The sequence below is a fragment of the Leptonychotes weddellii genome, chromosome 2 (assembly GCF_054177405.1).
Source record: "Leptonychotes weddellii isolate Sample4059 chromosome 2, ASM5417740v2, whole genome shotgun sequence".
NCBI classification, from domain to species: domain Eukaryota; kingdom Metazoa; phylum Chordata; class Mammalia; order Carnivora; family Phocidae; genus Leptonychotes; species Leptonychotes weddellii.
The window spans coordinates 94568168-94582979 of record NC_138370.1 but is presented as its reverse complement, the minus strand read 5'-3'; the positions used below and the strand labels follow the sequence as shown (position 1 = coordinate 94582979).

The following is a 14812-nucleotide window of genomic DNA, read 5'->3' as shown; positions in this document are numbered from 1 at the left end:
AAAAAATTTTTTAAAAATTTAATCATGATAATATAGCATTCTCTTTCACTAAACCTGTATGCCCCTCCACACATACATATACACATAATACAAAGCATTCTGAACTCTCCCAACCCCGGGATTCTTCTCATGTCTTAAAGAGGTACTTTCTGTCCAAGGATCCTGACACATCAGGAACCCTCAGTGTGACTTTTGATTTCTGTGGGGGCATGGAAGACCTTTCCTCCATCAATTTAAGCAGCTTATAACAGGAACCACATTATAAGTTAAAGTCTTATAATCTCCTGGCACTTCCAGTAGTAAAGGAGTTTAGGTGCTTCTGCCCTATAACCAACTTTCATACTATAATAGAGGAGATATAGTTAATAGAGTGTGGACATGTCTTTGGAGCAGCTGTAACAAAGGAGATTCTTATTTGATTACATGTAAATTTCACTAATAGGCACAGAAGAGAATGATTAAAATGTGTATAGGCATGGAAAGAATAAAAAGCACCTAGTTTTGTATAAACATGGGATTCTACCATCTGGAGATAACCACTCTTAACATATTGGCATATATCTTTTCAGATTTTTATTGTTTTGCATAGGTTTAAGAAAATTGGAAACATACTCTTACACATTATTTAACATGTCAGTATTTTAACATGATACTTTCCTTGATACAGTAAAAATAATGACATAATTTTAAAACTTGTATGCTGTTCTATGTAGTAAATTCAATAAATTTATTATTACAGGGGCGCCTAGGTGGCTCAGTTGGTTAAGTGACTGCCTTCGGCTCAGGTCATGATCCTGGAGTCCCGGGATCGAGTCCCGCATCGGGCTCCCTGCTCGGCAGGGAGCCTGCTTCTCCCTCCGACCCTCCCCCCTCTCATGTGCTCTCTCTCTCTCATTCTCTCTGTCTCAAATAAATAAATAAAATCTTTAAAAAAAAAAATTTATTATTACAGGTTTAGTAAATATTAGTATCAGTAGAAAAATATTGGTTGAATACTTTTAAACTCATAACTTAGTTTGAAACCCTGGAAAATGTTTTTATGGAAATGTTTTTATGCTACTATATTGGCTCAGTTTTAGTATTAATTGTGATTTTTTAAAAAAGTTTTTCTGTTTTTCTTCCCAGATCCAAGTATTTTAGAACATGCTCAAGAGGTGAGCACTTAACTATAGAGGTGAGTAGAGTCATGAATCTATTTGGATAAAAGTACCTTCAGGAAGGCAGAAAGGACATTTTTCTTTTCATTAAGTTAGTATGGACTTTTTATATTTCAGTATTATTGATGCTAGTGAAGAGGGAAAGAATTGGGGTGATGAGGGGAGGAGTGAACAGGGAAAAGTTTGTAGATTAAGGTCCTGTTCTTCTAATAGAATTGCTATTTCTACTTAAGAAGTGGTGTTTTTGTTTTCGTCTTTTTTTCACCCCGCACAATTCAGAGGGGGTATGCTTCTAATAGTTATAATGGCTCAGTAGGCAGTGATTCTAGAGATAGATGGTTGGCCTGCGCCAATAGAGGGGTGTAGCAGGATCAAAGCAGAAAGCTGATTTTAAACAACTCTACAGTACAAATCACTGAATTGCTTATTCTTTGTATGTAAAATAGATAATAGAATCTATTCAGCTCCTGCTCTGTACCACCTACTTCACGATACAGTTTATAAATGTCATCAACATAATTCTTAATACAGTTGTGTTGAATGGATGGCAGTCATCCCATTTTATGGGTGAGAATCGGAGGCTTAGTTAGACAGGTGATGAAGAAGTTGGGCTTTGTTACACGGCCCCTTAAGTGGTAGAACCTAATTCCAGTCCCAAACTGCCTGGCTTTCAAAGATTGAACACTGTACTTCACTGCCTTCTATATTAAATAAAGAAGCATATAAACCAGAAACTAGTTTCTTTAAATCACCAATCAAAAAAAAGTTCAAGATAATAATTTTAAGTCATTTCTTTGAATTCTTATCTTTCTAAACCTTTGAATTCATTGTTTTCTTGATTTTTAAGTAATAAAACAATGTTAACAATAAAACTTTTTTCTTTCAGTGGTTATCAAATTATTTATAGCTAAAATACACATATTTTAGTAATATAATTTAGTAGTAATGACTTTCATCCAATCATTTTACATAATAGTGTTTATCACATCATCATCAAATTGTTTACATTCCTATCTGTAGAAAGACACTGTGTTTGGGAGTAGTGACTACCATCTGGCAGATTTTCAGTAAATAGTTAAATGAATGAGTAGATGAATAAATATAAAGATTATAAGATAAACTCTTATTTGGGTATTTTTGAAGTCCCTGTTTCTTGAGTAAATTCTCCTTCCTATGACATTAAATTTGTTCTGAACTCAAATGGAAACTGGTAGTGTGGGTTTAAAACACCCATATGAAATAATTCAGGGGAAAGTTTTAGTTTATAAGTTTTAAAAAGTTTCTGATTTATGAAGAAAATTGCTGTAATTCTCCTTTTTTTCATATAAAATCATAAATAATAGTATATGCTTATCTTAGCTATCTTATCGGATTGTTGGGTATATCAACTGAACTAGTGTATAAAGGGACACATGACTCAAATATCTTAAAAATATAAAGGTATGGGGGGTGGGGGGATGGATTAGCCTGGTGATGGGTATTAAAGAGGGCACATACTGAATGGAGCACTGGGTATTAGACACAAACAATGAATCATGGAACACTACATCAAAAACTAATGATGTATGGTGATTAACATAACATAGTAAAATAAAAAAAATATAAAGGTATATTATTTTCAAAGTGAAAAAAGTGACAATTTTTTCTGATATATGTACCTTAGGCAAATATCCCTCCTAACACTTACTTTCTTGTTCTTCCAGTTTGAGAATCTAGTGGAAAGTGATGAAGTAAGTATTTCCACCATAGTACAAAACCCATATTTATTCTCATGAGTCATTAATTCTAGCAATTATTTTAAAAATTTTTATTTTATTGTCTTTTAGAATTTTTACCTTTTGGTTTTATTTTTACTTTTTAGTTTCTTATACTAATTTGCTTACTTATATTAGCATATAATTCAGAATTTTCTCATATATAATGTATATAATACTGTATATATGGTACATAGTTTTATATATTAGTTTCATGTATTTTATGTATATATACATATATATATGTATCATATTTTAAAGCATGCTGTAGGACTCAAGGAACTTTAAAAAGGGATCTTTCTAACCTCTTGCCATTAGGTAGGTAAAATTCCTCAACAATCCAGGGTAGATCTGTTCTATAACCATAGTTTTCATAGATTTCTCAGGGTGGAATTTATACGTGTCCATTCTACAATGACTTTATCTGACATTAGCCATTATCTTTTTTAACAGTTATTCTTTTTGTTGATTTTTTGCATTTCATCTCATCTAAAACTTAAATATAAGATGCATTCCAAGTACAGATATATGAAAATAGGGAAAAAAGTACAGTTTAGAATTAGTGAAATGCATATTTCTAATCCACTGGTTGTAGTTAGAAGAGTTTTAGTCTGTGAGCTAAGTTTCAACTTCACTAAACTAATTATATGAGTTTGTACAAGTTACTTAGCCCCCCTTAGGCCTACTTCATACAACTCTAAAATGAGTTCTACTGGAACAACACTGCAAGCTCTGACCTTTTGTAACTTTTTGATTTCCTAAGGAAAGAGGAAAATGTATCAAACAAATTTAAATTATTCTTTAGCCCAACATTTCCCACAGTGTGTACAGAATACTAGTCTCAGAATGTAAATTAGCACATTAAAGCTTCTAAGAAGAACTATTAAAGAAACTTAAGGAATTGTTAAGAAAATTATTTAAACCTATTGAACTTAACATTTCCCAAATTAATTTGGGTATAAATCCTTTTTTAAAACAATAATACATATTTATTATAATCTGATAGAACACATTTGAGAAACTAGCTTAGCCTTTTGTTTCCCAGTAAAATTTCTGTCAAATATTTTAATGATTCCTAGAACCTAATTTCTTTCCCATTTCAAAGGTCACTTTAATTCCATATATTTTCTAAAACAAGTGTAAGCAAACAATACAATTTTTTTTAAAAGATTTTATTTATTTATTTGACAGAGAGAGACACAGCGAGAGAGGGAACACAAGCAGGGGGAATGGGAGAGGGAGAAGCAGGCTTCCCGCGGAGCAGGGAGACCCACGCAGGGCTCTATCCCAGGACCCCGGGACCATGACCCGAGCCTAAGGCAGACGCCCAACGACTTAGCCACCCAGGTGCCCCAATGTAATATTTTTAAAGTTTCTAAACTGTAGAAGTGCTAAATATAAGAGTTCTTTCAATCCTTATTATGTTTCATCCCAGCATCACACTGCTTTTTAAAAGAATGTGGTTCCATGTATTTTCCTAAGGTGTTTTTTGTTGGGTTGAGTTTTTTGTTTGCTTTTGTTTTTACTAACCAGTCTTTTCCTCTTTCATATCATATTTTGTGTTTGGTTTAGTTGAACATCATCTTGTTTTTTAGTGCTATTTCCTATCATTCTGAGTTTTATTCCTGCTGTTACTTGGCCATATATTTTAACTATCACATATGAATAGCTTAAGTGTCTAAGAAAGATACGTAAATCCAAATCAGTCTTTAAAGTAGTTATGGTGGGGCGCCTGGGTGGCTCAGTTGGTTAAGCGACTGCCTTCGGCTCAGGTCATGATCCTGGAGTCCCAGGATCAAGTCCCACATCCGGCTCCCTGCTCAGCGGGGAGTCTGCTTCCCCCTCTGCCCTCTTCCCTCTCGTGCTCTCTGTCTCTCATTCTCTCTCTCTCAAATAAATAAATAAAATCTTAAAAAAATAAATAAATAAAGTAGTTATGGTTTACTTTGGAGAAAAAATATATATAGGTAATTTCATAACTGTGTGAAAAAAAAACAAAAACAATTGATTCTCATTATTTGTGGTAGTTATGTTCTATAAAGTTGCCATAAATGCTGAATTAGTGAATACCAACTGGACCATTACTCTCAGGGGGAATAGAGAGTTAGATGCCTGTAAGCTTCTAGTCACAACATTTTCATCAACCAATCAGTAAATTACCTTGTTTTAGGTATCTGTTTGACAACTAATTTTAATACATATTATTGATTCATTAACTTTGAACAGCACTATAAGTCATGCCTGAACTGAAGCCTGTCCAACACACACATTTTCCCCCTAAGGCTTGCTCCAGCCTCCTTAGGACTAGGAACATTAGACAGCACTTCAACACCACACATGGGAGTCATTTTATTTTTTAAAAATTTTTTTAAAGATTTTTTTTTTTTTAATTTACTTATTTGACACAGAGAGAGAGAGAGAGCACAAGCAGGGGGAGAGGCAGGCAGAGGGAGAGGAAGAAGCAGGGTCCCTGCTGAGCAAGGAGCCTGATGATCCCAGGAGGCTCGATCCCAGGACCCTGGGACCATGACCCAAGCCGAAGGCAGTCACCCAACTGGCTGAGCCACCCAGGCACCCCAGGAGTCATTTTAAACAGTGAAATCACCAACAAAAAAGCACAAACATGCAAAAAAACCTGGTACTCAATAGACTGTAAAGAGGACACTATGAGAACTGAAACAAGAAGGCAGAGCATCACCATGTTCTACCGCCATTGGGAATATGCATTTTGGGTAACTCAAAGTTTTTGCTGTTCTGTGGAAGTCTGTTCATGATTACAAAAGCACAGGAATTATTAGTTTTGATGTTACATAGGTGAATTTACAATTATGGAATCTATAAATAATGAGGATCAACTGTAAATGATGAGGGCATAGAAGATATGTTGTCTAGTACCATCCTGACCCAGAAGTTCATTTGCTGTAGAATATATATTTGTTAAAATAAATAAAGAAATGTCCAATAATTAGTTTATATATAATTAAGCTAGATAATAAATTTTGCTTTTGAGAAGTTGTAAAATTTTAAAGCTTTTTATTTAAGACACTTTAATAATAAAATTTGTTTACTATGATAAAAATAGATAAGCAGAAAATATTTTGATTAAATAAAAATTTTATTGACTTGCCTTGCATAGAATTCAGCTAGTGAAGTTTCTTTGTTTAATTTTTGTACAGGGGGAAAGCCCAGGAAGCAGTCATAGGTAAGGCTTTTTTTTTTTTTAAACAATGTCTGTGTGAACCATGAAAAGCTCTCTAAGAATCAAGGCTCTGTCATTTGCTTGCTTTGAGGCATTGAATAGTTTACATTTCAGGACCTTAGTTTTCTCTTTCTAGAAGTTTGAGGCAAATAATAACATCTCAAAGTATTGTTTTGAACATTAAGGAATTTAATGTACAATAGTACCTAGTGCTCTCCTATTGAACCTAAATCATGTATTTTTTAGTTTTTAAAAAACTATTTAATATCAATAAATACATTTCCTTGAATTTTTAAAATATCCCCCTTTTCCTTCCTCATGACATTCTAAAACTTGTTTTACTAACAGGTTAACTAGAACCTTGATACTCTAATTTATTTAAGCAGCCTTTTTAGATTCTTTTGAAATTGTATGAGCTACTTGAAGAAGAACCATCTGTCTTTAACTTGAGAGTTCTTAATATCAAGAGAATATTTTCATACACTTTCATATTTTTAATGCATATTCTTTACCTTTTTTAGTTTAGCAAACATTTATTAGGCAACTATGTGGCACTGTGCTAGGCACTGGAATTAAAAAATCAAACATGTTTCTCTATATTAGAAGAAAGAATATCCTGGTCTGAGGGTAGTTTGTATAAATGACTAATTTCGACATAACATGGAAAAAGAGATTAAATAGCAGTTATAAAATATGCATGGAAAACCTAAAGGAGAGACCATTTGCCCAAAATGTGTGAGAAGAGGTGTGTCCAGGTAGACTTCTTTAAGGAGATGGCACTTAAGTTGATCCTGGAAGTGTTGGCTAGTGATAACTATCCAGAGGAGGAGAGCATTTCAGACAGAAGAAATTGCATGAACAAAGTGGGTTGACTGGAAAGAGACACAAGAGGATTTTTGTGGAGGGATGGATATGTTTGTATTTTGCTTTGTGTGGCAGTTACACAAGTGTATACAATTGTCAAAACTTAATGAACTGAACACTTAAAATTTCTATTTTATTTTATTTAAGTTATACCTCAAAAAAAAAAAAAAAAAACCTTTAAAAAAAAAAGCCCTAGGCAGAAGTTAGGGCTAGAGGAAGAGAAGTAGGAGACATTACCTTATACTGGTGGTTAAAACCATTTTAATTGTCAAGATCACCTACCTGAGATTGGGAACAGAAGGAAGTGGGGTGCTTGGAGTATGGAGAGAGAACAGTGGTCTAAGGATTGAATAGGCAAATACTATAAGAGGATTCTGAAGACAACCAAGATTCAGTGAACAAAAAGAAGTAAGAGAGCATAGAAAGCCAAGGGAAGACAGAAAACAGACTGGCAGACAGATGGAATGGAGAGAACAGCCAACACCGTTTCATCAAACTGAAGTGAGAAGATAAAGACTCAAAAGTGTCTACTATATTTGGCAACATAGAAGCCACCTTTGCTAGAGTTATTAGGGATGAAAGCAAAGATAGATTGCAATGAGGTAATGAGAGAATGGGAGGTAAGGACAGAGAAGGTAAGATAAACACAGTAGTTAAGAGCAAGGAGCTAGACTACTTGGATTCAGATCCTAGCTTTGTCACATATTATTTGATTTATTTGGACATAATCTGTCTTCATCTCATTTCCCTTATGTGTATTATCTCTATATCTACCTGATAGTGTTGGTGTGAGGATTAAAATTAGTTAATATATGTAAAGTACATGGAAGAGAGCCTGACACAGTAAGTGCTAGATGCACTATCAGTGTGCATTTAGTGTCACGAATTTTAGCGGAAATGGGAAGGAGAGAGGGAGTGGCTAAAGATAAATATAGATCACATGAAGGTTTTTCCTTTTTTTCTCCTTTTTTTCTTTCTTCCCTCCTTCCTTCACATGGAAGAGAGGTGAAGACAGATTTTTAAAAGTAGGCTAAGATGAGGGGCGCCTGGGTGGCTTAGTTGGTTAAAGACTGCCTTCGGCTCAGGTCATGATCCTGGAGTCCCAGGATTGAGTCCCGCATCGGGCTCCCTGCTCAGCAAGGAGTCTGCTTCTCCCTCTGACCCCTCCCCCTCATGTGGTCTCTCTCTCTCTCTCATTCTCTCTCTCAAATAAATAAATAAAATCTTTAAAAAAATAAAATAAAATAAAAAGTAGGCTAAGATGAAAGAGAGGTGCTAATTGATAGAGCAATGTCCCAGAGAATTCCCTGGAGTAGGGGAGCAAGGGTGGCATCAGTGGTGAATGAATCAAGAGTATAAGTGTAGCACATGACCTTGAACAAGTTAAGGAATGCCACCTCTTCCGAGGATGGAGGGAAGAATAGAGAAGATAGACTCAAGTAAGAGGAGGAGTGGAAAGAAGGTGAAGGAGTTGCTGGTTGGTGCTTCCCATGTCTCAGAGTGGGGTGGAATTGACTTCTAAGAGAAAAGAGTTTGAATGAGGAACTTAAAGAGTACTTGAAGATTTGAAGTAGTTAAGATGTGAGAGGGAGTTGACCATGCCTAAGAAAAGGGTTATTGCTCATGTTAGATTTTCTCTAGCAGCTCTCAGGAGAAAGGGCTAATCATGGAATTGATCCAAGTCAGAAAGTAAGCTGGGTGAATAAGGTGTCATGATAGGAGTGCAAGAAGGTGAGTATGTTGGTAAGAAAGTACTTCAGATTTGCCATGGTGTCCATATTGGTTGTATGTGAAGGTTGGCAAGGTAATTAGGATAGGTAGACAGGAGAAAAGGGAAGAAAGGGAAGAGATCAAGAGCCTGGAGTAGCCAGAGTGATTGAGCAGGATAAATAGGAGGGTAGTGGGTATGTGAGTTAAGAGTTCCAGAATGGTAAGAGGACTATCAGAGCATAGCGTACTGAAGTTTATACTTTATGGTCAACATTTTGGGATATGGTCAGAAGGCTGAAGCAGAGCCAAAGTGAAGGTAAATGGAGTCCACATTTCTTAAAAGTGGTTGTAGTGCTAAAAAACACTCTGATGATATATATCATCCTATTCAGCGTATATACCAGATTATAGCAAGTGTTAAAATATATGCCTTTTTATTCATAACCATTGAAATTATAGCATCAAATTGCTTTAATACTTTGACAGTACAATTTTAGTATTTCTGTGGTTGATGAGTGTTTTATTTTGACTTGTACTCATCAAAAATATTTTTTCTTTTCTTTCTTTTTTCTCCCTCATTTTTTTCTGTAGGCCTCTTACTGAGGAAGAAATTGTCAACCTAAGAGAGAGGCATTATGATTCTATTGCTGAAAAACAGAAAGATCTTGATATGAAAATTCAAAAAGAGGTAAATAGTCTTTATGTTGCTTAAGTATATGTTATCATAAGACCTCTGTTCATACTATAGAGAAAGTTGAGATTAACTAATATGGTGCATATGAATAGTCACTAGATCTATATTTAGATATGATACAGATGAAGATTATTTAAAAGTAAAAAAAATTCTGGTCTATTATAGTTTGTATTATTTCATTTTAATTTATCAGAAATCATATGCTGCCAAAAATGAAGATAATACATTCTTCTAAAAACTAATTTCTTAATTCACAAATAGAGACTCTGGCAAGATGCATGTATTTTTGTTTTTAAAACCAACTTTTAAAAAGTCTGTTTCACAATAAATGTTTTTTAAGTCTTTTTGTTTGTTTTGGACTTGTTTATTCTTAGTAAGTGAACCATAAACTATAATCATAAATGTTTTATTTACTTTAATGTGTTTATGGGAATGGCCTATAATTATAGTTTTGCTATTCACTAAATGGAATTAGTCATATTCTATTATAGATTTAAGAATAGTCTTTTAAGTACCAATTAGTGATTTCAACAGCATTAATTTAAGCTATGCAATAGATGCTAATATTAGGCTAAAGAAAAAAAATTGAAATTTTATTTTTAAGTTTGACATGCAATAGATTATCACTAAAGCAGTTTGTATGCTATTATGAATGGCAAGAACTTAAATTTGAAAGTAATTTTTGAATAGCTTGATAGCAAAATTCAGGACACATGTGCATCAATGAGACATGAACTTTGTGAAAGCTTACTTCACTTTGATAGATGGTGATATGATTGGCCTTAGTTTAAAGACCTTGGACTAAGAAAGCCAAAACCGTTAAACTAGTCAGGGTGATAGGCATTGGAACAATTGTTGAGAATGAAGATCACTGCATATTCTAAAGGAAGAAACAGCTTTGTATTTCTGCAAATTAAATGCTACTACTTCATAATTCAACTTCTAAAGAGTTCTATAATATGTTTGATATCATTTGAATTATTTTATAAAAGGAGAAATTGAAATGAGAAATCACAAAAATTTCAATTCTACTATGCTTTGTAGAGATCATTTATTTTTTAATAATTTATTTTTAATTTTACAAACATTTTATTTTTAGAGCAGTTAGACAGGTTCTGATTTTTGTTAATCCTTATTGTTTTGTTCATATACAGTTAGCCTTACAAGAAGAGAAGTTAAGACTAGAAGAAGAAGCTTTATACGCTGCACAGCGTGAAGCAGCCAGGGCAGCAAAGCAGCGAAAGCTCTTGGAGGTGAGGGGAAAAGACCCCAACATATATTAGGGCTGCTTTTCTCCTGATTTTCTCTGACAAATCTTAGTTGAGACTCTTTCCCCACCCTAGAATCAAGGGCTTCTTATTTAACAACGAATGTATTTATGTATATATTCTTAAGAATTTTAAAGGCAAATTAGCTTGTCTTTAACAACTAGAAAGAACATCAAAGTATATGCTTGATATTGAATGTTGTTTAGCTTTAAATTAGCAGAAGCTCATTCTTGTTTATCCCAAAGATGAAATGTAGTTTTCCAAAATCCAGTATTCTTTTGGAAAAAGAAATATACTCTTAGGTGGAAACATTACAAAACTAATCTTTAAATATAATTTCTGTGGCATTTTTTAGTTTATTTTTGTGAGTATTTTTTTAAACAATTCCTTGAACTGCTGGAATTTCTTATACTTCTTTGAATCTGGTAAGCTGGGCAATTTGCCTCATTTTTAAATATTGTAAATTTCTCATCTTTATTCTTGTCTTTGGGAGATTTAGAGTTTGAATCTTGAGAAATCTTTGGCATATTATCAGAGAAGGCAACAGATTTATTCTATCTCGCCATGCTATATGCTAATATGGCATTACTATAAAGGCAGACCGCTGTTAATAACAGGCATTTATGGTATTACTGTTTTAATTAGTTTACATGTTTTACTTTGTTTAATCCTCGCAACAATCCTTGGAGATAGGTAGCGTTTTCAATCCTCATTTTATAGATGAGGAAGCCAAGGGACAGAAATGTTAAATAACTTGCTTAATAAAATCCTACAGTTAATAAATGGTAGAGCCAGCATTCAAGCACAGCAGTGCTTAGCCAGTTATCCTACTTAGTATCTTCCTCCATATTTTGCCTACGTGAACTCTCTACTGTAATGTCAACTGAAGTAGTACAAAGATCATGTCACATAATTACTGTAACTTAGGGAAACTGAAAAATCATGTGTCATATTGCTATGAGTTTATATGTGACCTGTGTCCTTTTTCTCTCTCCCCCTGCTCCCCTGTCATTTTGATTAATCTGTTTCAGCAGACTAATTAGATTATATGGGAGAGTGGGGAGGTTTTGTTTTTGTTTTTTCATAAGTTCTAACTAGTGGAAAGTTTAAAAATTAACTCATCTTCTACTAAAGAAATAAAAATATTTTTCTGGCTATAATTTACATAACTCTTTTTACTATAATAAATTCTCTACTGCTCACCTTTTAAAAACAAAAGCATTCCATATGCAGCATCTATTTGGGTTCTCTGAGTTTTTCCAGAGTTCTCAGAGTTTTTTCTTCCCTGACTAAATAATGATACAGGAACACATAGCAGTGTGTACAACATACGCTGGCACACGAAGATACACGGGTACATGCAAGTTCATCTGATTTTCACAATAGCCCTATGAGTTTGCTAGGGCAGTATTATAGCCATCTATAATTTACAGATGAAAAAAACAGAAAGTAAAGGACATGCCATGGACACAAAGCTAATAACTGTCAGAGCCTTAACTATCTGACAGGTCTTTTAAATCCTTTGTTTTTATTATTTCTGAGTCAGCTCAGCCAGGTCTTCTAGATCATTTGTTCAATTGCTACTTATTTCAGCCAGAATAGAACTTCATCTACTGTTTTAACTATTTTTTTCTTACCCTTCATCCTTCCAGTTATTAGAAGTTCTTAGGTGTAATAAGAATGTTCAGTACACCAATGTATATATGTTTTAAAATTTGTATTTAATAACACTGAATATTCTGACCCCTCAAGGATTATACACTGAAAGATTGAGAGAAATTCCAACCATAAATAAGAGGATATAGAAATGAACAGTGATACATTTAAGGAAAAAGACTTCAATAGAATAACTTTTAAAGTTTTTTTTTTTTTTTTAGGAACTAGAAAAAATATCTTTGGGTGTTGTATGAATGATTTTTTAAAGTATAATTTTACAACAGAGTGATTTTGTATTGCATTATGTTTCCAAAGCAAGAAAGGCAGAGAGTTGTGCAGCGATACCATCCTTCAAACAATGGAGAATATCAGAGGTAAATAGTGAAACATACTACTTCCCTTAGTGGTAGAAAATGTAATTTCCAAAGAGCACAGCTCAGCTCTGGGTATTTGTATACATATTATGTATGTGTGTTCCCTAAAAAAGATACACACTATCTTATAAGAATACTGAGAACATTTGCTTTCTTTACATTGGAAAGTGATCATTATTTATTTGAACTGATTTCATTGCATTTTTAAGAGTGGTCATATCTTCCATATAGAAATGATGCAAAAGAAAAAAAAAAGAAACAAAATGATGCAGTAACACACTGAATGCTTTTGGATAAATTGCTTATGTCTTGCCTTGCTTGTTTGTGTTTTCCTTAACACATCTCTTTTTCTTATAATAAAGTTTATGTGTGATCATTTTTTAGAAGACACATTCCAGAGTCATATTTTCCACTCATTCAAAGTACCTTTTTCATGATTCATTATTGTAAATTATGAAGATGGACTTATTACTAAGCTTTGACTTCAATATTAACCAAAATCTAGCATTAAGAAAATTAAGACCTATTTTCATTAGGTTACTCTAATTGTATAGTAATTATAAATTTGTGTGGGATAGACCTTCAAACTAAAATGCCATAAATTAACTTAAGCATGCATTATGTTGCATCTATTATGAATATATTTCTTTTACTTTAATTACAGTTCAGGACCAGAAGATGACTTTGAATCTTGTTTGAGAAATATAAAGTCACAGTATGAAGTTTTTCGAAGTAGTAGTAAGTCTTTTAAAAGATATACATACTTTTTTACTTTATGCCACAGTAAACAGATAATTGGAGATCCTGGCTTTGTTTCTATAGAACTTTCTGCCCTTTATGTTCAGAGAGTTGTTGCTATTCCTTTCTTCGATCTCCTGTTGAGTTTGTAGGTGTTCAGAATGGTTTGATCCCTATCCAGCTGAATTCCTGAGAGGAGACGATATCCAGGTCTCCTACTCCTCCGCCATCTTGCTCCGCCGAACTTTCTGCCCTTTAAATTTATATTTTCTAGATAGGTCAGTTAACTAGTCCTTAATTACACAATTTTATCTTTCCTTTTTATTTTTTATTTTATTTATTTATTTATTTTTTAAAGATTTTATTTATTTATTTGACAGAGAGAGAGACAGCGAGAGAGGGAACACAAGCAGGGGGAGCAGGAGAGGGAGAAGCAGGCTTCCTGCCGAGCAGGGAGCCCGATGTGGGGCTCAATCCCAGGACCCTGGGATCATGACCTGAGCTGAAGGCAGACGCTTAACCAACTGAGCCACCCAGGCGCCCCATATTTTATTTTTTTAAGTAGGCCCCACACCCAGCGTGGAGCACAATGTGGGGTCTAAATTCATGACCCAAGATCAAGACCTGAGCTGAGATTAAGAGTTGGATGCACAACCGACTGAGCCACCCAATCACCCCTTGTCTTTCCTTTTAAAAAGGAGTTGGAGCAAGGTGCCTGGATAACTCAGTCCATTAAGCTTCTGCCTTCTGCTGAGGTCATGATCTGAGGGTCTGGTATCGAGTCCTGCATCAGGCTCCCTGCTTGGTGGGGAGCCTGATTCTCCCTCTGCCTGCTTCTCCCCCTGCTTGTGCTCTCTCTCTCTCTCTCTCTGACAAATCAGTAAATTAAAAAAAAAAAAAAAAAGGAGTTGGAGCAAAGAAAAATCTCAGGCTATTACTGTAGATCTGGAAGGAGAGTCAAGCACTCGTTTTTCCATTTCTACTGTGGTGTTACCTCTCCCCCTCCTAGGAAAAGGGAAGGTGGGAAGAAGTAGTACAAAAGTGTACTTATTTTACTTATTACAAATTGATTTATAAGATTAAAGTGTTTTTCTCTAAGTTTCAATAGTCAGAACTCCTGTACTTCCAATAATGGAAGCATAGTAGTGGTTCCTTTTGAAAACAGACTGCTTTCATTTTTATTTTTTCACTTATTTTTTGTCCCTCTTTGTAATTGAGTATTACCTAGAGTTCATTGTATTGGAAAAGTTTATAATTCATTTAAATTTACATGTTTATCATGCTGCATGGCAAAAAAAAAAAAGGAAAGGAAAAGGAAAAAAGCCGTATGTTGTTCCTAACAAAAACTTACCAATGTGTTGATTTCAATAATTGTTTCGTATGATGTTGAAAGGAATA

At 34.1% G+C, this 14812-nt stretch overlaps 1 protein-coding gene across 1 annotated transcript in view; it reads left to right on the top strand.

Moving 5' to 3' along the window:
* AP1AR (adaptor related protein complex 1 associated regulatory protein) overlaps nt 1-14812 on the top strand; it is a 37607-nt gene that overhangs the window by 20097 nt on the left and 2698 nt on the right. Inside the window, exons 2-8 of the mRNA XM_081813125.1 lie at nt 1126-1174; nt 2861-2887; nt 6088-6113; nt 9276-9372; nt 10533-10631; nt 12618-12676; nt 13341-13542. Coding sequence (XP_081669251.1) covers nt 1126-1174; nt 2861-2887; nt 6088-6113; nt 9276-9372; nt 10533-10631; nt 12618-12676; nt 13341-13542 — 559 coding nt within the window. The remainder of the gene's footprint in view (nt 1-1125; nt 1175-2860; nt 2888-6087; nt 6114-9275; nt 9373-10532; nt 10632-12617; nt 12677-13340; nt 13543-14812) is intronic.